Source organism: Hyaena hyaena, unplaced genomic scaffold (assembly GCF_003009895.1).
Source record: "Hyaena hyaena isolate Hyena2069 unplaced genomic scaffold, ASM300989v1 scaffold_2359, whole genome shotgun sequence".
Classification (NCBI taxonomy): Eukaryota; Metazoa; Chordata; class Mammalia; order Carnivora; family Hyaenidae; genus Hyaena; species Hyaena hyaena.
Window position 1 is genome coordinate 24,980 of NW_024082994.1, and position 21,305 is coordinate 46,284.

At 44.1% G+C, this 21,305-nt stretch overlaps 1 protein-coding gene across 1 annotated transcript; it reads left to right on the forward strand.

Moving 5' to 3' along the window:
• Positions 1–9,260: 9,260 nt before the first annotated feature.
• Positions 9,261–20,657, forward strand: TMEM14A (transmembrane protein 14A). Its single transcript, XM_039225569.1, has 6 exons — positions 9,261–9,364; positions 10,638–10,774; positions 11,431–11,523; positions 16,064–16,165; positions 17,984–18,071; positions 20,461–20,657. The coding sequence occupies exons 3-6, from the start codon at positions 11,454–11,456 to the stop codon at positions 20,498–20,500; spliced, it is 300 nt and encodes a 99-aa protein (XP_039081500.1). The 5' UTR covers positions 9,261–9,364; positions 10,638–10,774; positions 11,431–11,453; the 3' UTR covers positions 20,501–20,657.
• The last annotated feature ends 648 nt before the right edge of the window (positions 20,658–21,305 follow it).

Here is a 21,305-nt window from a genome sequence, read left to right on the forward strand (position 1 = left end):
CAACAGGTACTCATTAAATATTAGCCATTGTTATTATTATTGTTTATAGGAAAGTCCCCAATCCTGGGAAACCCCCTCAGTCCCCCTTTCACACGGGAAGTGCTGAGCCTTGGCCTCCAAATGGCAGGCTTAGGACAGGAAGTTGGTCAGTGCCCTATGGTCACTCTCCACTGCCCGGCTCTCTCTCTCAGAGCCCACCTCAAAACTCCCCCGATGTCCTATAATTGACCTCCCCTCCCCACACACCAACAATATGAAGGAAACTATACTCCTTGACCAAGGGACTGTAATGCATTAATCGTATACCTTTCTCATACGTTTTTCTACGTAACCCATCGCCCTGTTTTCCCCATTTATCGTTCAGTTTTACAACCATCCCTGTTTTCTTTTTTAATTTTTTTTATTTTTAGGAGAGGGAGAGACAGCGTGAGCAGGGGAGGGTCAGAGAGAGAGGGAGATACAGACTCTGAAACAGGCTCCAGGCTCCGAGCTGTCAGTCAGCACAGAGCCCGACGCGGGGCTCGAACCCACGAACCGTGAGATCATGACCTAAGCGAAAGTCGGAAGCTTAACCGACTAAACCACCCAGGCGCCCCCAACCATCCCTGTTTTCTTAAGAGCAAAACTATTTGATATTTGAGAAGCACTCCGACAAGGCTAAAACAACCCGCCTACCGGAATGAAACGAGGGCGTTTGTGCCCCCTGCTGTCTTTTCATGGGAAAGGGTGGTAAAGACGGAAAGTTTGATTCACCGACCGTGAATTTTGTTTATCGAGGTCTACACAGAAACCGATATACCGAAGTTTGAAATTAGAGTCACCTTTAGTCTTTTCTAGAATTCCCACCCTCGAATTGCAGCTGTTTGCTTTGCCGTTGCAAAAACGTGTTTTTGCTTAATTATATTTTCCTCATGTATCTGCCTTCCTTGAATTGACTTGGGGCTGTTTGGCTTTAGGGATTTGAACCAGTTTTTGTCTTACTTTTGGCTGTTTTCACTCCGGGGAAGCCCTGAGGCCGGCGCGCGGGGGCGAGAGGCTCCCACTTCCGCGGGCGGAGGGCGCGCCCCCGGCCTCCCGGCGAGCTGGGACACACTCCGGTTCAGTCCCCACACCACGGCCCGCTGGCGCTGCGTTCCCACACCACAGGGATTTAGAGCGCGCGCCGTTGAGCCAATTGGACGCCGGCGCACAGCTGAGTGTCAGGCGGGTTCGGCCAATGAGCATGCGTTGTGGCCGAGGTGGGCCCGCCCCCCTTCCCGCTCCGCCCCTCCGCCCCCGACCGTCCGGGGTCCCGAGACCTGAGCCTTAAGTCAGGTGGAGGCTCGGGCAAAGCCACCTTAGTCCCGGCTGGGGCGGGGCGAGCGAGCGGGCTGCGCTGCGTCCCCCGCAGTTAGGCGAGTGGCCGGGTGGCCCAGTAGGTCGGAAGCAGGTGAGGGCGCGCCGCCCGTGGGAACCACCCGCCTGGCGGAAAACCAACGCGAGACCATCCCCCCCCGTATGTGAGTCTCCAGCCGCCACCCGGGGGCCTCCACTGGGAGCCGGAACCGCGCCGAGGCCAGGCAGATAATGGCCCTGGGGAGTTGGCGGGAGTTGTTGGGTGGACTTTGGTGCCATCCCGCAGCCGCCTGGGAGAGAGGGTAGGTGGCCAGGAGTAAGGTGTGCGCTCCGACCCGGACCAAGACGCATCAAGGTCTGGGCGCCTCCACGTGCTGGAGGGGCCATCTTCCCTCCTCCGCCCATCCTTCTCTCCATCCTTCTCTCCATCCTTCTCTCCATCCTTCTCCTCCATTCTCCCCTCCAAGTGGGAATGGAGTCACTGTCTGACCGGAGTCTCCCTCAGGAAGAATGAGTTCCTTGAGAGCCACATATGGACACAGGAGACGACAGAGATAGATGATTGCACTTTGACATGAGCGTGTTTAAAAGCCAGTGTAACTTCCAGCTGTGATGAGTGCCGAGGGCCTACACCCTGGCCAGGTTGCCCTTTCTTTTCCCCTCCCAGCCTGGGGTGCTGTGGTCAGTGTGGAGTTGAGATCTCAGTAAGGAGGCAGTGTAGATTTGTACACGTTTGTCAAGGATAGAATCTTTACAGACAGGATGGGTAGGTGTAGACCTTTGTTGTGGATGGTGGATTTCACTGTAATCATTACAACGAAAGCTTTGGGAGGTTCATTTCTTCCTTAGCTCATGGATTTCTTTTTTTTTTTTTTTTTAATGTTTTATTTATTTCTAGGAGAGAGAGAGACAGCGTGAGCAGGGGAGGGTCAGAGAGAGAGGGAGTCACAGACTGAAACAGGCTCCAGGCTCTGAGCTGGCAGGCAGCACAGAGCCCGCCGCGGGGCTCCAACCCACGAACCGCGAGATCATGACCTAAGCGAAAGTCGGACGCTCAACCAACTAAGCCACCCAGGCGCCCCTAGCTCATGGATTTCTTGAAGACCTTCAAGACATTCTTCCTTGTAAGACTTCTTGCTGCCATGTGCCTTGCCCTGCCATTTCAGAAAATTGTTCGTTGGTGGCCTGAGCTGGGACACCAGCAAAAAGGACTCAAAAGACACTGGCCAAATTTGGAGAGGTTGTTGTCCATACTATAAAAATTGATCCCAACATAGGAAGATCAAGAGGGTTGGGCTGATCCTCTTTATAAAGATGCAGCCAGTGTGGAGAAGGCAAGCTATGTAGTCCATCAAGGGCCCTTGTGTACAGGATTTGATTTTGGAGAGAATAGCATTCCTGGATCATGATCAGTAAGTCTGAGCTATATATGGCCAAGCTCTCTGAGGGAAGCAGAATTTAGGGACTTGTTTCTGTACAGATTTAAGAGGGAAATAAGAGGTATGCAGGTTGAAGTTGTCCAGGAAGTGCCATTTTACCAAAAAAAAAAAAAAAAAAAAAAAAAAGGGATTAAGGCCCAGAGAGGATTTGTTAACTAAAAGAGCTTGCATGTAAATAAGGGGGTTAGCACAGTGAGGATTCTAGGCCCAGAAGCCCAGCTACAGCCTTTGCTCTTAAGTCCTGCTGTTTTATCTCTGGAAAAAACAAGCCTTAGACCGGGACTCCCAGAAGAGGAAGAGAGCATATGACATGGACAGAGGCTCCAAGGGACTAAGGTCTGATTTACATGTGTTTAGGTAAGCCTTCTGGATTTTGGGTTTAGAGAAAATTTAGAAGTCAGGCTCAAGGTAGAGTGTGGTGTGCTTGGATGGGATGAACTATTTTGTGTACTGGTGGTGGAGTCTTGTGGCTCAAAGAAAAGGGACTAGATCAGGGTAATGCTGCTAGGAAATGCCAGTGAGAATTAGAACCGGCGTCTGTCTGACTCCCTTTCCAGAAGGCATTGTCCTGGTTTTAGCATTAAAAGTCCCATAGCCCAGGAAACACGAATCTCAAGTTTTAGTTAGTCCTTCATCCTGGGAAATCCCATAGTTCTGGTTTTCACGTTGAAAGTCCTGCTTGCCAGAAACCCCTCAGTTCTGGTTTTAGCACTGAAAGTCCCCCAATCACCAAAAAAGAAGGCTAATCAACTGTGTTGCTTTAATGACAAATGGAAGGCAACATACAAGTGGATCGAGGAGGTGAATAACCAAAACAGAGCACACTGCACAATACGCAGGAAAGAATTTGGGGTTGGACATGGTGGAGAAGGGAATGTGAAAACACATGTGGAGACTAAATTTCACCAGTTCAGAGTGAGACAGGCAAGTGCCTCTAAACCAATCAAAAGTGTTTTTATTCCCCCAAAAGACATCAATGTTCAGTCAAAAATAGCAGCTGCTGAATTAGTTTGGGTATACCACGCAAACAAACATTATCATATGGCTCCCTTGACTGCTCTATGAAACTGAATAAGTTACTTTTCCCGACTTAGGGGTTGCAACTGAAATATCTTGAGGGCAAACAAAAGGAGAAATTTTGATAACAGAGGTGTTTGCCCCTTACAGGGGGGTAGAGCTGAGTTAGTCATTCCTCCCCAGCTGTCATGTTTTCTACAGTCTGTCAACTTTAAGCAATGCATCAAACAGGGCAACAAAAGCGTTCCCTCGTTCTTAGGTATTTTGATTTAAAAAATGGGATTTCAAATTGTCTTCTTGATTCCTTTCCTTCCCTTCCCTTCCCTTTCCTTTCCATGGTGGATTTCATGCTGAGTGTGGATGGAGCCCAATGTGGGGCTTGAACTCAAGACTTGAGCTGAGATCAAGAGTCAGAGGCTTACCCTACCGAGCCACCCAGCTGCTCCATGTCTTCTGAGTTTCTATGAGGATTTTAATGAAACTGCTGAAATTATAAGGGAAGAGATTGTTGATATTTTATCCAAATACAAATTAGACATAGCTCATCTATCTGCATATTCATCAGACAGTGCCAATGTAAATTTCAGCAAATCTCAGACTATAAGTGTCTCACCAAAGAAAATGAAAAGATCTTAACCTGTTAAGTGTCTTGCACATCTTATATACAGTGTTGCTAAAAAAGGTTGTGATTTGCTTAGATGTGATTTTGAGACTTTCATAATGAGAGCTTGGGTCACTTTTCAGTGTCTTCAAAATGTATAGAAGCTCTCAGGGTGCCTGGGTGGCTCAGTCAAGTATCCAACTTTTGCTCAGGTCATTATCTCACAGTTCATGAGTTCAAGCCCCACAGTGGGCTTGCCACTGTCAGCTCAGAGCCTCCTTTAGATCCTCTGTCTCCTTCTCTCTCTGCCCCTCCCCCACACGCTCTCTCTCTCAAAAATAAATAAACATTTTTTTTAAACGTGCAGGAGCTCTTAATGAGATTTTTTACTTTGTAGAACTGGAAGGAGAGAGCTTCGTTAAACACGTGACTGCATGGTGGCTGCCCTTGCTTCAAGCCATAGAAAAGATATTAAACTGTTGGCCTGCCATAAAATCATGCTTTCACAATGTAGGACAAGAAGAACGTCCCTCTTTGATTTGGAAATATATTGAGGATGAGAGTGGAGAAACGGGAAAGAGAAATTTATATTTTGTTTCTCCAAAACCGTTTGATAATCTTTGAAGAGGGAGTAGGAAACCTATAAAAGGATGAACTGACTGCACCTGAGCGGTTTGATGTTATGTATAGGTTGAGACAAAAACTCATATGGTGGAAAAATGATTCATTTTTTGGAAATAAGACTGTTTCAAAACTAAAATTTTTTAAACTGTCACCAGAAAAGGGCAATCAAGTTAAATATGACTTTCTTAATTTCTTTATTCAAACAGTAACTTATTTGGAATCCAACTTCAATTTTACCAGTTCACATTACCTCTGTGCCTTAACACCATTTTCCCTAAGAAGGAGATGTTTAACTTACGGTGACATCCAGTAAGCTTCAGAGTGTTTAAAAAGGACAGACATTTTCTTTTTTTTTTTTAATTTTTTAATATTTATTTATTTTTGAGAGAGAGAGAGAGAGAGACAGAGCATGAGCAGGGGAGAGGCTGAGAGAGAAGGAGACACAGACTCCGAAGCAGGCTCCAGGCTCTCAGCTGTCAGCACAGAGCCCGATGTGGGGCTCAAACCCATGAACCGTGAGATCATGGCCTGGCTGAAGCCAGACACTCAACTGACTGAGCCACCCAGGTGCCCCTAAAAAGGATGGACATTTCAGACAGGGATAGTCTATATGATGAATTTACAGATGCAGAGGACCTGATTAACAGACAGCTGCCCTGTCAAAACAAGCCTGTGGACTGTGGACACAAAGTGGTGGACATTCTTAGAGAAATGGAAACTGATTCCTACAAATTAAAACACCTGCAGCTGCTGGTAAGTAAAATCCTAAGTATTGCATGCCCAGACAATTTTACTGGGAGAATACTCAGCCTAATGCCATCACACGGGACTGGTGCAGGGAATCCTTATGATGTGGGCTTGTGGAGAGCAGAGCTACAAGTCAGAGTGAATTTTACATTTGCCTGTATTCAATTTTTAACCCTATATAAAAGAAAATAAGGATATCCTAAAGGCTGCAAGTAGTTCAGAAAAGTATTATTCGAAAAGACAGGAAGAATAAAAATAATCTACTGCACCATGGGACAGAAAGCAATATCTCATTTTTAATTAAAGGTAGGAGATATCTGTTTAATAGTAGTATATTTATGTTTTCCTTTTAAATTCTTGCATCATGTATCCTATTTTGATTTATACATTTGTATTTAAAATATCCACAACATGGTGGGAATGTAAACTGGTACAGCCACTCAATAAAACAGTATGGAGGTTCCTCAAAAATTAAAAATAGAACTATCCTATAACCCAGCATTTGCACTACTAGGCATTTATCCAGAGGATACTGGAATGCTGATTTGAAGGGGCACATGCACCCCAACATTTATAGCAGTACTAGCTGTTATATGGAGAGAGCCCAAATGTCCATTGACTGACGAATGGATAAAGAAGATGTGGCATATGTGGTGTATATATATATTATATATATATATTATATATATATACATATATATGATGAAGATGTGACATATGGTGTGTGTGTATATATATACACAATGGAATATTACTTGCCGATCAAAAAGAATGAAATATTGCCATATGTAACAACACGGATGGAACTAGAGTATATTATACTAAGTGAAATAAGTCAGAAAAAGACAAATATATGATTTCACTCATAATTGGAATTTAAGAAACAAAACAGGTGAACATAGGGGAAGGGAAGGAAAAATAAGATAAAAACAGAGAGGGAGGCAAACCATAAGAGACCCTTAAATACAGAGAACAACCTGAGGGTTGCTGGAGGGGAGGTGGGTGAGTGATGGGTATTAAGGAGGGCAATGTTGGGATGAGCATATGAGCATACTTGTTGGTGTGTAAGCAATGAATCACTAAATTCTACTCCTGAAACCATTACTATATGTTAACTAACTCAGATTTAAATTAAAAATAAAATATCCACAGCATATTAGCAGAGCCGTATATGTCTAATTTAGAAATACACACATGTGGGGATGCTTGTTCAAAATTTCTTTTACTCATGAGCAGAGGCCTAAATAATAAGGATCCCTGCGGAATCTGGAGGAAGAGAAGAGTCACGGACCTGAAGCTGGTTTTTTTGTTTGTTTGTTTGCTTAAGTCAGTAAGTCCCTTATGCCTTTGGTTTTTAATGGATTAATCTACCAAAGCCAGGGTGCCCATGGAAGAACTGATACAGACTGAGTTTCAGAACATTTGAAAATGAGGATTAGGCTCAGGATCCACAGAGCACTCGCTGAGGGGAAGACCTCCTGTGAGGTCCTGCCTGAGTGGCCAGTCTGTCCGTCAGTCAGACTCAGCTGTGCCCTCCCCTTCTCCAGTTCTCTATATACCACTTAGGAAAGCCTGTGTTACTATGGATTGGGAGTTCTGCAAATCCGAAGGGGCCTGAGGCTGGAATTCAGGAGATCTGAGAACTTGGGTGGCAAAAAGAAATTTCAACATCCACTACCCTCCAACTAAAGTCTAGCATTTCTTTCATAGTCAACAAACCCCCTGTGGTATTAGCACCTGTGGCTCTGACATCACTAGGAATCACAGACGTTCACATGTTACAGATACTTCAAAGCATTATGTGTAGCACTACTTGGGAATTATGGTAATTACTATACCCATTCCGAAATCCTGTAATTTAAAGAAGAAGCACATCTATTATGTCACAGATTTACATTTTTAATAATTTGATAACTGTGTTTCAATAAAACTGGCTTCTTTGGCAGTCCTATTTGATTGTATTTTTCCAGACTTCCAAAGGGGGTTGATGGCACATTAAAGTGCCTTCTGTGCCTGCTGTGGTTCATAAATAAACAGCTTTACAAATAGGTGGAGACTAATATGCTTTGCAGCACCCTTGCCTCGTGCTCTAACCTTACCATTATCTGGCATATGAGTTGAGAGGAAACTGGCCCCTTTGCCTAAGAATCTTCCTGATCCCACATGTCCAACAATATGGAATTCCCATAATAGAGGGTTGTTCCTTTTAGGTTCAGGTGAAAATGCCTTGAGTATTCTAATACCTCAGTGACAGCGGTGGAGGGGATCTCTGAGAACACCTAGTCTGAGCAGCATCTTAAAAATCCAGGCACTGAAATTCGGGGGTAAGTTATTTACTGGAGGTCATATCAGGTAAAGATACTGAGGCATTCCAAGAGGGTTTTTAGTTTTATTCTGAATAGGCAAAGTGTCCTGGGAATCCGGAGATGGAGGGAGGAGGGGAAGGCTAGGGTAAGAATGGTCATAGAATGAGATGGAAAGGAGAGCTGGGACCCAGAGCCAAATTTCAGGAACCACTTTCCCCCACTCCATATTCCAGTGCCTGCCATAAACTCTCCTGTGAACCTTCAGCAATCCTATTAACTCCCTGGGACTTAGGCTTCTCATAAGTTAGTTTACTTCCCTGAAGCACTTTTAAGCACAAGGAATAGGTTCAGCAAACAAATTTCATAAGATTTAACGTATATCTAGGGGCCTTTTAATTTTAAGAAACTATCATTCCTAGCCCAGCAACACCCCTAGAGCTGCTTGATGGCTCCTAGATGACCACCTTCCAATCTATGAAGGGCTGTTCTATAAGGAAGAGAGTGGGGTTGGAGCTACCACATGCCACTTAGCTGGCAAAATTGGCATGAGATGAGTTGCCAGGAGGCCAATTCTAAATCTATTTAAGGTTCATTCCTGGGCACGGATTATCCTGGGACTAGACATGACTTAAAGTGCCTTCCAAGTCTGTCAGTCTATACCTTTCTCTCCCAGCAAATCCTAGGCTTTAAGTACAAAACCAGGACCCTGACCTCCCCACCACATGTACATGACCTCGTAGATAGTGTGATATGATTGCAGGGTGCTCGGGCCTTGAAACCAGATAAACTTGGACTCTAATCTTTATACCCCACCTAACACCGTGGATAACTAAATCATTTCACCTTAGCTCCCCACACTGAAAATGAGGACAATCGAATTTGTAAAAGGCCTAGGTTGCTGTTGTAAGGTCCCCAAATGTCCCCCGAGTAATGAATGAGCCTCACAGTTAAAACTCCACCTTTTTGGATCCTTGCTACACCCAAACCCACTCTCTGCGGATCCCCCCACCCCCGCCTCCCCCCCCACCCAGTCTGGCAGGTGTCGGCTGACCCCAGCCCTTGGCTCAGGGCCAGAGTAGAAAGCCTGGTCACCGGAGCAGGTGGCGGTTGAGGGGACCGGCCTCCTCGGTTCAGCCCCGCGAGCCTGCGCGGTCACACCCAACGCGGAGGGAAGGCCGTGGCGCATGCGCTCTGCAGGGAAGGCGCCGCCCGGAACCAGCTGCCTGGGCCGAGTGCGGGAAGGTAGAGCGCAAAGTAGGAAGGCGCTGGCAGCGGGGACCGTTTCCGGATACCAGGTACCAAGTTAGCCTGCGGCTGGCCCCGGAAATTTCACTTTTAAGCCGCGGGGAGGGCTCGGGGCTGCGGGGGAGCTGTACACCTCGCAGTCGAGAACATCCTACCCTGAATTTTCTTGTAAAGGCACAGATCTAAGCAAAGATGCTGAGGACCTTGGGAGGATTTTGCAAGGGGATGGAGGCTGCTTCTTCCAAGGATCGCTTCGCTCCGTATCTTGGGGGTTCCCCAGATTTCTTCCTTCCATGGTCTTGAATCTCCCACCTGTCCTTCCTACTTTCCTGGAGCTAGGGACAGATGGGGAAGGGATGGGGCTCTCGGACCATTGCAGAAATAGTTAACCTTCCCAGTACAACCCAGACTTTAGTCGAAAATGTGTCTTTCGAGCCCCAACGAGTACAAAGATAGGTAGCTTTTTATGTAGTCGCTTACAGAAAAATCTCTTAGTGGGTTCTCTAAATTTTGGAAGACTAGGGGCAAGGCACGGCCCTGTCATCTGGTTTTGTACGCGGTGCAATAAATCATTTTGCTGCATTGCACCCAAAATGCTTTCTGGCCTTTCCGAGTGCCGAGCATAGCGTTTGTGATCGGAGCCTGTGATGCAAAGCGCACATCACACATCGTCTCCAACTTTCATTGCTTTCAAGTGTGGTTTTGGGCAGGTCATATGGCCCTGCCATGGAAATGGAACAAGAAGGGTGATTGCTTTTTGTGTGCATTTTCCCTGTGAGTACAGAAACTTCTTGCAAGGATTGAGAATAGATTTATTTAGCCTCCTTAGAACACTCAGTTCAGTAAAGAGATTAAAGGAACAGGCTGTTTCCTGGCAATAGAGCTATCCTGAGGGTCACTTACAGAATGTCTTCCTTCAGGCAGCTGTTCCTCTGGGTCACTCACACATTCATTCAGCAAGTATTTTCTAAGCACCTGCCTTGTGCATGGCAGTGAGCTTGGTGCTGTGGGAGAGGAAGATGAACTGAACTTGAGCTTAGCCCTGGAGGAGCTTGACTGGCTGGGAGGGAGGGAGGGAAGGAGCCCAACCTAAGTAACTCTACACCAGGTAGAAAGGGGTGGGGCCCCAGGAGAGGGTCAGAAGAGCTGGGGGCTCAGAGGAAGGAGAAGAATCAGCCTTTTATGCCAGGTGGTTGGTTTAACGAGAAAATTAGGTCCCCAAATTACTACCTGATGATGAGTGATTTCTCATAAGCTTCAGATCTTTGTATAAGGGTGTTTTCCTCACTGAGTGTCAGGCATCTTAGACTGTGTCTCACATAGGTCCCATCATTCCTGGTGGCCTTCCTCCTCCTGCCACCACATGCCTCCTGCTGTTCTAGTGCTCCCTGTGCAGAATAGCATCAAGGACCCCTCCCTCCCACCTCTCCTTCCCAGTGGTCCAAGCCAGAGATCTTGAGGTGAGTCATCACTGACTTATCCCTCCCCACCCCTACTCCCACACTCCCACATCCAGACTTAATTGATTCTACTTCCTGAACCTCTCTCAAATCTGACCCACCCTCATTGCCATGTCTGCAGGCCAGGCTGCCATCATCTCTTGCTGAGCTTATCTTCCTGCCTCACTCCATCCCCTCTCCCACTACTGCAGCCAGGAAGCACTTGCTGGAATTAAATCTGGGTGTGAGGCCCCCTCCATTCATCCCTTACTGCTCTTGAGACAGAACCCAGCCTCCCTTTACAGGGCTTACATGTGTCCTGGCCCTGTCTTTTTCACCAGCACCCCAGTCTTCACAACTCCCATCCATTTTGAAAACATGTCATGCTTTGTCGTGCCCCTGGGCTTTTGCACACGTTTTCCCTGCTGCCTAGAACACACCCTTCCTTGCCACCCTTTTCGCTTGGCTCACTCCTTCTCTGCCCAAGGTCTCAGCTGGGACCCAGCTTACTCTAGGAATCCTTCCTCAGGCTCCCATGTCTCATTAGGCACCACTGCTTGTTATGTTGCCTGTGCCTCTCCTCTTAGGGCTCATTAACACATCCACCTCGTCTGCTGTACAGCACTGCAAGTCCTGGAAGACCAGAGCTTATTTTGTAAAACTTACCCCTTTACCAGGCTTTAGAATCGCAACCTTGCCAATGGACCTGATTGGTTTTGGTTATGCGGCGCTTGTGACATTTGGAAGCATTTTGGGATATAAGCGAAGAGGTAAGCCCTATCCATATTTTTCCTCAAAGGAATTGGTGGGAGGATGGTGGTTGTGCTGAGATTATCTGAGGGTTTGTAAGTAAGACAAGAAGCTAAAGATGTCCTAGAGGCGGCTGAGGACCACATGTGGTGCAGGGAAGGGAGTTGGAGAGGGAAGTAGGGTGGGTGCCACAGCTTTCCAACCCAGCTTTCTGGGTCTCTCTCCACCCATCATTATCAATTACGTAATTAATTGATTTACCTGCCTCAGGGCTACTTGCTTATTATCACATGAGGATTTTTGTTTGTTTACATACAGTTCAAAAACTGAATTATGTTGAGATTATGTTTTGCAAAGGAAAATTTGTTAAATACTTAGGTATCGTATCTGAAGTTGTCTCTTCATCTGTATCCAAAAGAAGAAGAAGAAAAACCCCAGTTGATAAATTAAAGGGTTTTCATGGAGAAAAATAAAAGGCCAAGTTTCATTTTTTACTTTGTTTTAAAGTAGAAGTGTTTTTAGTCATGTTGTTTCATATTTCTGTTTCCAATATTTTCATGAAATTTTAAAAATGAAGTTATATTTCAAAGAGTGTTATATTTGTGACATTGGTGGACCTCAACTTGAGTGAAAAAGCCAGGGGCAGAGAGTTATTAGAGTTTCTCCTTATTTAGAGATTGCTAAGAAGTCCAAGGCCAGAAGCACAGGTCTCTGTAGAGACTCAGGGGTGGCAGATTAAAACAGATTCTTTTCTTTTCTTTTTAATGTTTATTTTTGAGAGAGAGAGAGAGAGACAGAGCACGAGTGGGGGAGGGGCAGAGAGAGAGAGACACACACAGAATCCAAAGCAGGCTCCAGGCTCTCAGATGTCAGCACAGAGCCCGACATGGGGCTCAAACCCACGATCCACAAACCTGAGCCGAAGTCAGACGCTTAACCGACTGAGCCACCCAGGTGCCCCAAAACAGATTATTTTCTAAGATTCATAAGAGCCTGTAAGTCACTTAGACTTTTGTTTGTTGTTCTCATTTTCTCTCTCAATATGTGTAGCATCGTGCATATGTATTTGATGGAAAAAATCACAGCACCAAAGACCTGTAAACCACTACTCAAAAGTTCATGTTTTATGATCTACTTTAAGGAGGACTCAGTTTAAAATTCTGATAGGATTGTTATTGAAAAACTTCTCCACTGTTAAAGATGTGTCCAAATAACTTCTTGTTACAGAATAGCACGTTTGGACAGTTTTGCCTACCTTTTACAGGGGTGGGAAGAAGGCAGTGTGTGTGTGTGTGTGTGCGTGTGTGTAAGTGTGTGTGTGTGTCTGTGTGTGTTGCGGCAGCCGGCGGGGCAAGGAGAGGAGAGACAAGGATTACTTTACATTCTAACCCAGATCCCTTCAGGAACAAATGAAATCACATTCGCCGTAAGGACTCGGAGGGCAGGTGCTTGTCACTCAGCTGCACAGTATGGTTGCTTGGCCTCCTACAAGAGCCCCCAACTAAGTGATCTGGAAGCCCCCGGGGGCATGTGTTCACAAAGAAGCCCACTCTTGTATAATGTAGGCTAAGAGCACAGGCCACAGAATTAGGATTCCTAGATTCTGCTCGTGACACTACTGCTTACTAGCTTGAATACTCGGATGCTCGTGTGAATTGTTTTAGCTTCTGGGTTTAATCCCTCATTCGTATATTAACTGGTTAGGGTTAAATAAGATAATGCATGTAACACATTTCACATAGTGCCTGGCCCAGAAGAAATGTTTAATAACCTTGTTTCGGCTGCTACTGTCCTGCCAGTGAGAGGCTCTGTGGGCCAGTGGAGCAAAATACCTTCTTCTAGTTTTATATCCTGTATTATATTCTAAGCTGTTTGTGGCCCCGATGTCTTAGAACTTTTGTGTAAAATGAGTCAACTCTTTCTGTTTTTACTTAGATCTTCCCTAGACATGAATCCTGTGCACTTAGGCCAGGAGACCATTTCAAGGGACAGTTATTGAGAATAATGTTGGGTCGGTTAATCATGTGATGTCCGAAAGATGTTTGTTAAGAGGACAAGTATATCTGAATCCTGACTAGACCAGCTGCCAGGCATAGTATGGGTCAAAGTGAAGGACTGACGGATTTCTTTTCCTGCCGGGGGTAGAGAAAGAGGTGGCACCGTAGCAGATGCTGAGTACCGAGTTCTGGGTTCACCCCTCTCCCATATAGGTCCCCAGAGAAGTGCATAACCAGGAAGACATTATGATTTTGAGGCTTTTTCTGCGCCAGGTGGCCAGTGCCCAAAGCCAAAGATGGCCAGAAGGCTCACTTGGCCTTCTCCGGTACCGGGACTGAACCTGGCTTCACGCCTTCCTACTCCAGTTCAAGGTCAGGGCACAGCAGCCCCTCTGGAGAAGAGGGGAGCAGGAGAGCTGGTGTCCTGCTCTGAGGGAAGGAAGCCCCCATGTGTACCTTTCAATTCCTTTGAAACTCCCCTACCGAGGCTGCCCCCACCAGGTCAGCACTGGGAGGAAGGGGGTGCAGGACAGAGCTTGGAGCTTCACTTTTTGTAGCACCCCCCCCATGGGCAGCATAGACAGTGAGCTTTTTTGCAGGATCTTGCTGCCTTCCACCAGCCGTGGCTTTGTTATGAGGTAGAGGCCCATGGTCCCAGCTCCTTCCTCATGCGGGACGAAGTCCCCCAGAAGCCTTCCTGGTTCTCATTCATGTGGGCTGTTCGCCCATTCCCACTGTTTGCTGCCTGACCTCACCAAGACTCGGTTGGCCACCACCACTCCCGCCTCCCACACTTAAGGTGGATGTGGCGGGGGGGGGAGGTTGGGGGGGATCTTAACAGTGCAGAAATCATCAGGGAGTACAGGCAAGAGTCATGGTGAGAAGACACCTTAATTAAGGTGACCTAGTCATGTGTTTCAGTAGATGCTTAAATCCCCTTCACTCTTCTCTAATCTGACATCTTCTGCTTAAACATGACCCCTAACAGGGAGTTCCCAGGCATGCGTTTTGTCACTGTTTATCTTGTGCTGCCAAGTAGCCAGCACCATGTCAGGCCCTGGAAAACAGCAGTGAGTGAAAAGAGATGGCTCTCACAAGCAAGTCAGGAGGCTGACCTTAAATATATAGGCAGGTGTCAAATCTATGTTGATGAATAGTGGGAGACTTTGACAGGGGTCCTCGTTCAGAATAGTGGACCAGAGAAGACATCTCTGAGGAGCTAACATTTATAAAGACATCTAGAGGTGAGCAGCAGTTGGCCAGGTGAACAGTGCAGGGAAGAGCAGTCCAGGCAAGGAACAGCATGTCTGGAAGCCATGAGGAATAAACAGTTTGACATATTCAAGGAACTGAAAGAAGGCCAAGGCTCCAGTAGTAGAGAAGACTTGGGATTTTCCCTAAGTGCAGTGGGAAGCATTGAAGGTTTTCAATTAGGGGAGTGACCTGTCTGGACGTATGCTTTTAAGAGATCATGTTGCCGTGTTTGCAGAATAGATTTGCGGAAGAGAGGAACAATGAGGAATTTAATATTATCTCCAACTGTAACATTGTATACTTTTATATATTTGACACATATATTATTAACTCTATTTTGCAACTGACAAAACTCAGAGCACTAAGTGACTTAGCCAAAGTCCTGCAGGCAACAAATGGAAGAATTAGGACTAGAACCTAACCTCATTCAGAATAGTGCTGTGTGTGTGTGTGTGTGTGTGTGTGTGTGTGTGTGCGTGTGCATGTGCATGCGCACACTCCTAACTGCAATGGTTTAACGGTGGCTGCAATCTGAATTTCCTATAGATATTTTTAAAATAGAGATGTCTTGACCCTACCCCAACGGATTCCAATCTGGTAGATTCTAAATAGAGTGAGCTCCACGAAGCAATGACTGTGTATCTTGTTCACAGCGTCACTGGCATGTAGCCCACTGCCAGTGCACAGGAAGTACTCAGTGCTGGTCACAGCACGCTGATGCAGTGGATGAATGAGCTGGGATCTGGGAGTGCACTGGGTGGGTAGGTGGCTGGCTGGCTGCATCAGTGCCCTGGTTCTTCCCGTTTCTCAGTAAGTCACCATCATACCTGCGTCCTGACATCTTGAGGCTGGAAGGTTTATTAATTATTCAGGACAGAACCACTGCTTGGTATGCACAGGCATTCTACTTCCATGAGCTTAAATACTGGTGCATCCTATTTTTACTATCACAACCTCAGAGTAAAAAGATGGAGACAAAGAGAAGAGAAAAAAAAGGGGGGGAGCAGGGTGGTATAAAGAAGTCAACTAATTGTCCAAGGTCAAAACCACTACCACCAGGCACGCTTTCTTATTCCCTCAAGCCATGTCTAACCCTGACATTGCTGTGTATTTGGGGTTCCTCTGCCTTGCATTAGGGGTTCAGCAGGGAACAGTCTTATCCTAGAAACTATTCATGAGTAGACTGATATTTAATTTGGCTTTGTCTAGTTACAATGCTCAAGTAGAAATGCATGTATCACACTTGAAGGAATGGAAGGAATTCCTTTCAGTTGGGGATTCTCTTTCTGAACCTATTTTTTTTTTCCAGGTGGTGTTCCATCTTTGGTCGGTGGTCTTTTTGTTGGATTTTTGGCTGGCTATGGAGCTTACCGAGTCTCAAATGACAAGCGAGATGTAAAACTGTCACTGTGTAAGTAAGGTATTTTTTCCAGTTATGAAGGGTTGATCCGTGGGAGTGGCTTTTTTGATACCCTATGCCAGGTATCCTAGAAAACATGCAGTTACATGGCAAGTACGTATGCATATGTCGAGTCTGAACACAATTCTTACTCCTTTCTAGACAGACCCAGTCAAAAATCAGGATATTGCTACCAGGCCTTCAAACACAGAACATATTTCTATGAAGCTTATTACTAGAAAAATAAAATTAGAAAAATCAAGGAGTTATGCCCAGATTTTCTGCTAACTTCCCTAAGTGCATATTAGCATAGTTTTCATGATGCTATTAAAATACCTAAAAAGAGACCGCCTTACATTTTATTTAATTCACAAGCAGCTTTTAGGTCCTGTTTTACCTTAAGACTTAATCTGAAAAACCAAGTCTGATTCTTTTTTAGCTTCTTCTCCTGTTGGGCTTAGTAAGGGAAAGTCCACAGTAAAAATGGAGGCCCGTGTGTGTTTAAAGGCCCGGGATGCTTGGATTTCTTTAGTCCAGCTTGAAATACAGTGGAGGTTTGGAAATTGTTCTCAGTTTAATTTGATCATTACTCAAAGTGCCTTGGTGGGTTATGGAAGAAAATACAAATGAAGACAGTATCAGTTCAGTATTTGAGGGAGAGAAAGAGACTTAGTGTGTTATTTTTTGTTTGTTTGTTTGAAACAGGAGCTAGAGATTGTTTTTAGTAATGAAATAATGTCAAAGGAAGAAACATTTCAGCAAGATGTGGATATACTGGGCTTTTTATCCTTGTGTTTAAGTACTTCACATGTTTATTGTCAGTCATTTTTTTATATCAGCAAGCGATTTTTCCTTAAAAGCTCTTCTTTTAATTTTTATTTAATGCTTTATTTATTTCTGAGAAAGAGAGAGAGACAGCGTGAGCAGGGGAGGGTCAGAGAGAGAGAGGGAGACACAGAATCTGAAGCAGGCTCCAGGCTCTGAGCTAGCTGTCAGCACAGAGCCCAACGTGGGGCTCAAACCCACCAACCGTGAGATCATGACCTGAAGTCGGACGCCTAACCAACTGAGCCACCCAAGCGCCCCGAAAGCTCTTTTTAAATTGTGACATCAGTGCCCTAAAAAAACAGCCTCTCTCTCCATATTGGTTCAGCTCCTAAAAGGCTGGTATGCTTCTAAATTTAATATTATTACCTAAACTATTGTTATTACTTAAAAAAAAAAAAAAAAAGATACTGATTATTTTCTTTACTTTCAGTGAACTAAGCATTTATTGGATTTCCCCTTGTGGATCCAGACATACCGCCTAGTGTTCCTGAAGAAAGTTGAGGAAGACACAATCCTAGCCTTCCAGGAGTTTCTAGATATTTAAGTTAAACCAAGACTTCTTCTTTTAAAGATCTTTCAGGAATAGATTTTAACATCCTTATTTGCTCAACACCTTTTTAATAAGCTAGTTCATAAAGTCTTTTAATAGAGCACTTTATCTTTTCAAGAAGATAGCAACTCAGTACTTACACACAGTAGTTGTTATATCAAAAGGCTGAAATAGGGGCACCTGGGTGTCTCAGTTGGTTAAGCATCCGACTTCAGCTCAGGTCATGATCTTGTAGTTTATGAGTTTGAGCCTGGAGCCTGCTTTGGATTCTGTGTCTCCTCTCTCTCTCTCTGCTCCTCTCCTGTTCATGCTCTGACTCTCTCTCTCTCAAAAATAAACATTAAAAAAAAATTTTTTTAAAGCTCAAATGACACACATTTTTTTTAAATATAAGCAAGCATTGAGAATGTGTTTGCAACTGCAGTTCATGCCTTGGTTTGGTTGGTTTGTAGTTACAGCTTTCTTCCTGGCCACCATAATGGGCGTGAGATATAAGAGATCCAAGAAAATCATGCCAGCTGGTCTGGTTGCAGGTTTAAGGTAAGAAAAACTATTTTGATCTCTACTTTCTTCTGCCATTATTTTGAAGTGCTGATTTTTGCCATTATTTTGAAGTGCTGACTTTTTGGCAGGAGTCAGTTTTCATTTGAAAGGTCAAAGTAAGTTTTATGACAATAAACATGACCGTAAAACCTTAAGATATCATACATCCAGTCAATCTTTGGTATTGATGTACCTATGAACATTTTTGTGGAGGACTCATTGGGTTTCTATAGTGTCTGATCACAAGTACTTGCCTACCTTTTTCAGAATAAAGAACTAAATTCAGCCTCATTTTTCCTCAAGATTTACTCATCTGATACTTAGTCTCTCTTAGAGCATTAGACAGAATGGTAGTCTGCTATATTTTTTTTTTTGAGTTTTTAAGGGAGGAAAGTTAGTATTTTTTAAAAAGGTAACAGGGAGCCTCTTATTTCCCTTAATTTGATCCTAGTAATTCTATCCATGATATTAAGCATATTACCAAGTAAAAATTTACAGGTAACATTTTTAATTTTTCCTAAAAGCTGCCTTTATTATGTTGAAAGCCTTCAACATATTCATTTCCTTTGTTACACATTTTTACTTTTTTACTTTGGAATTTCCAAAGAAATAATGAAATATATACAAAGACTGATGCTTATTGCAACTTTCTCTTTCTTTTTTTTTAAAAAAATATTTATTTATTTTTGAGAGAGTCCAAGTGGGGGAGGGGCAGCAAGAGGGGGCCAGAGGATCTGAAGCAGGCTCTCTGCTGACAGGCTGACGGTAACAAGACCAGTGTAGGGTTCAAACTCACCAACTGTGAGATCATGACCTGATCTGAAGTTGGACACTCAACCGACTGAGCTATCCATGTGCCCTGTTTTTCTTTATTTTTTAAATATATATTTATTTATTTTGACAGAGAGAGAGAGGAGGAGGGAAGGAGAGAGAGAGAGAATCCCAAGCAGGCTTCACACTGCCAGCACTAAGCCTAACACAGGGTTCGAACCCATGAACCGTGAGATCATGACCTGAGCCAAAATCAAGAGTTGGACGCTTAACCCACTGAGCCACTCAGGTGCCCCTGCAACTTTATTTCTAATGGAACAAATGGTGAATTAAAAAATTAGAAACAACTTAAGGAGTGCCTGAGTGGCTAAGTGGGTTAAGCATCTAAATCTTGATTTTGGCTCAGGTCATGATCTCATGGTTCATGGGTTCTAGCCCCATGTCTGGCCCTGTGCTGGCAGCATGTAGCCTGCTTAGGATTCTCTCACTTCCTCTTTCTGTCCCTCCCTCCCTCTCTCTCTGTCTCTCTCAAAATAAAAAAACATTTTTTAAAAATTTCACCAATAAGGAAATGTTTCAATACATGTTTTGTCTACTTAATGAACTACTGAGCAGGCATTACATGTACCGTTTTCAAAAACTATTTAGTGGCATTAGAAAATCTTAATGACACAATAGAAGATGAAAACATAATAAACAACCAAATATAGTGTGATCTCAAAAGTTTCTGTATTAAAAACCAAGATAGGAAGGAAATACTTGAAACTGTTAAATAGTGTTTATCACTAGGTGGTAATGCAATGAGTAATTTCTACTTTGCTATATAAACTTCTGGTGTGGCTATGTATAAAGTTTATGGCTTGATTGGGGGTGGGTGTCAGAGAGGAATGTGATTAGAAAGTACTGCCTTCCAGTGATGGCTGTGTTCTAAAAATGATATTTAGTGATAGAAAGAATCAGAAGCAGGATTCATGGGTCAAGAAGACAAGGCCCCAATCAACAGAAAGTAGCTGAGATTATAATAATAACACCCCAGAATTGCTCCTTGATTATTTTTTCTTCTTTTATTTTCTTTTTTTGTTTTTTATTTATTTTTGAGAGACAAAGAGAGACAGCGCGAGCAGGGGAGGGTCAGAGAGAGAGAGAGAGAGACAGAGAATGCAAAGACAGGCTCCAGGCTCTGAGCTAGCTGTCAGCACAGAGCCCGACACGGGGCTCAAACCCATGAACTGTGAGATCATGACCTGAGCTGAAGTCAGACGCTTAGCTGACTGAGCCACCCAGGTGCCCCTGTTTTTTCAAGCCATGTGCCTTCACTAGCTTATGAAAGATTTGTGTTTCTTTTCAAACCTTTCTCTTATAAAGGCTCATCCCAGATTTTCAGAACAATGAGTACTGATTTGGCTCATGCAATCAATCAACATTTTTAAGTAGCTAATTCAGCCAGGTCTGAGAAGTTCCTTTACAGGGATAACGAGATCACTCCTGCTCCAAGGAGAAGCAAGAGAGAATCCTGGAAGCCAAAGTTTCCTAACAGTACAGGTTTGGTGAATATATGAACCTGTCTTATGCCATGTAAGTGTGACCTGACCTTTGCCCTTTTACTTTAATCCAGCCTCATGATGATTCTGAGACTTGTCATACTGCTGCTCTGAAAATCTGGAGGAACTGAAAACTAAATTCATGGGATTCTACTGTAACGGGCAGAGCATACACTTAGTATTTCAAAGTTAAACTTCAGGAGTGCCTGGGTGGCTCAGTCGGTTCAGCATCTGACTTCAGCTCTGGCCATGATCTTGCAGTTCGTGAGTTCGAGCCCCGCGTCAGGTTCTGCAACTGATGGTGTGGAGTCTGCTTGAGATTCTCTCTCTTTCTTTCTCCCCTTTCTCCACTTGTGCTCTCTCTCTCTCTCAGATTAAATAAATAAACTTAAAAAAAAGGATAAACTCCAGCATGGAATGTTAAGTGTCTTAATCTACATTAGAAACAACAGAAACCTTCAATATGAACACTAGTTTGAGGGATTATTTTTTTAAAATAAAACCTCGACTGTTTTTCTACTTATCCGATAATAGTTTCATTAAAAATATTTACTAAATCATTATACTCTCTTTCATTTGCTGCGTCTAGTTTTTATATGTGTGGAGTGTTTTATTTTTTGATAATTCCACCTACTGGTATCTGAAGTTTAAATTAAACTGCCAGTTATCAGATAATGGAGTGCCCAAAGTGAACTTTACAAAATACTGATGGGTCCGTTTGTCGTTTGTGTTATGTTAGAAAGTATATTTCTTCCATTTTGATTGTACTGCTGCCAGTGGTATTTTTTCTCAGCACACTCTGCATACTGACGCAATGCTTTCAGTATCCAAATAAAATGCATTCTGTTTTAAACCTGGTTCTCTCATCTTAGTGTCCTCTCTATATATTCCCAAATGATTTTTAACATTTAAATGCTCA

Excerpts from the sequence above, each read along its gene's own strand:
- TMEM14A (XM_039225569.1), top strand. The coding sequence starts at position 11,454 with ATGGACCTGATTGGTTTTGGTTATGCGGCGCTTGTGACATTTGGAAGC. Across the intron at positions 16,166-17,983 it reads AGATGTAAAACTGTCACTGT|TTACAGCTTTCTTCCTGGCC; the intron begins GTAAGTAAGGTA and ends GTTGGTTTGTAG. Across the intron at positions 18,072-20,460 it reads GGTCTGGTTGCAGGTTTAAG|CCTCATGATGATTCTGAGAC; the intron begins GTAAGAAAAACT and ends ACTTTAATCCAG.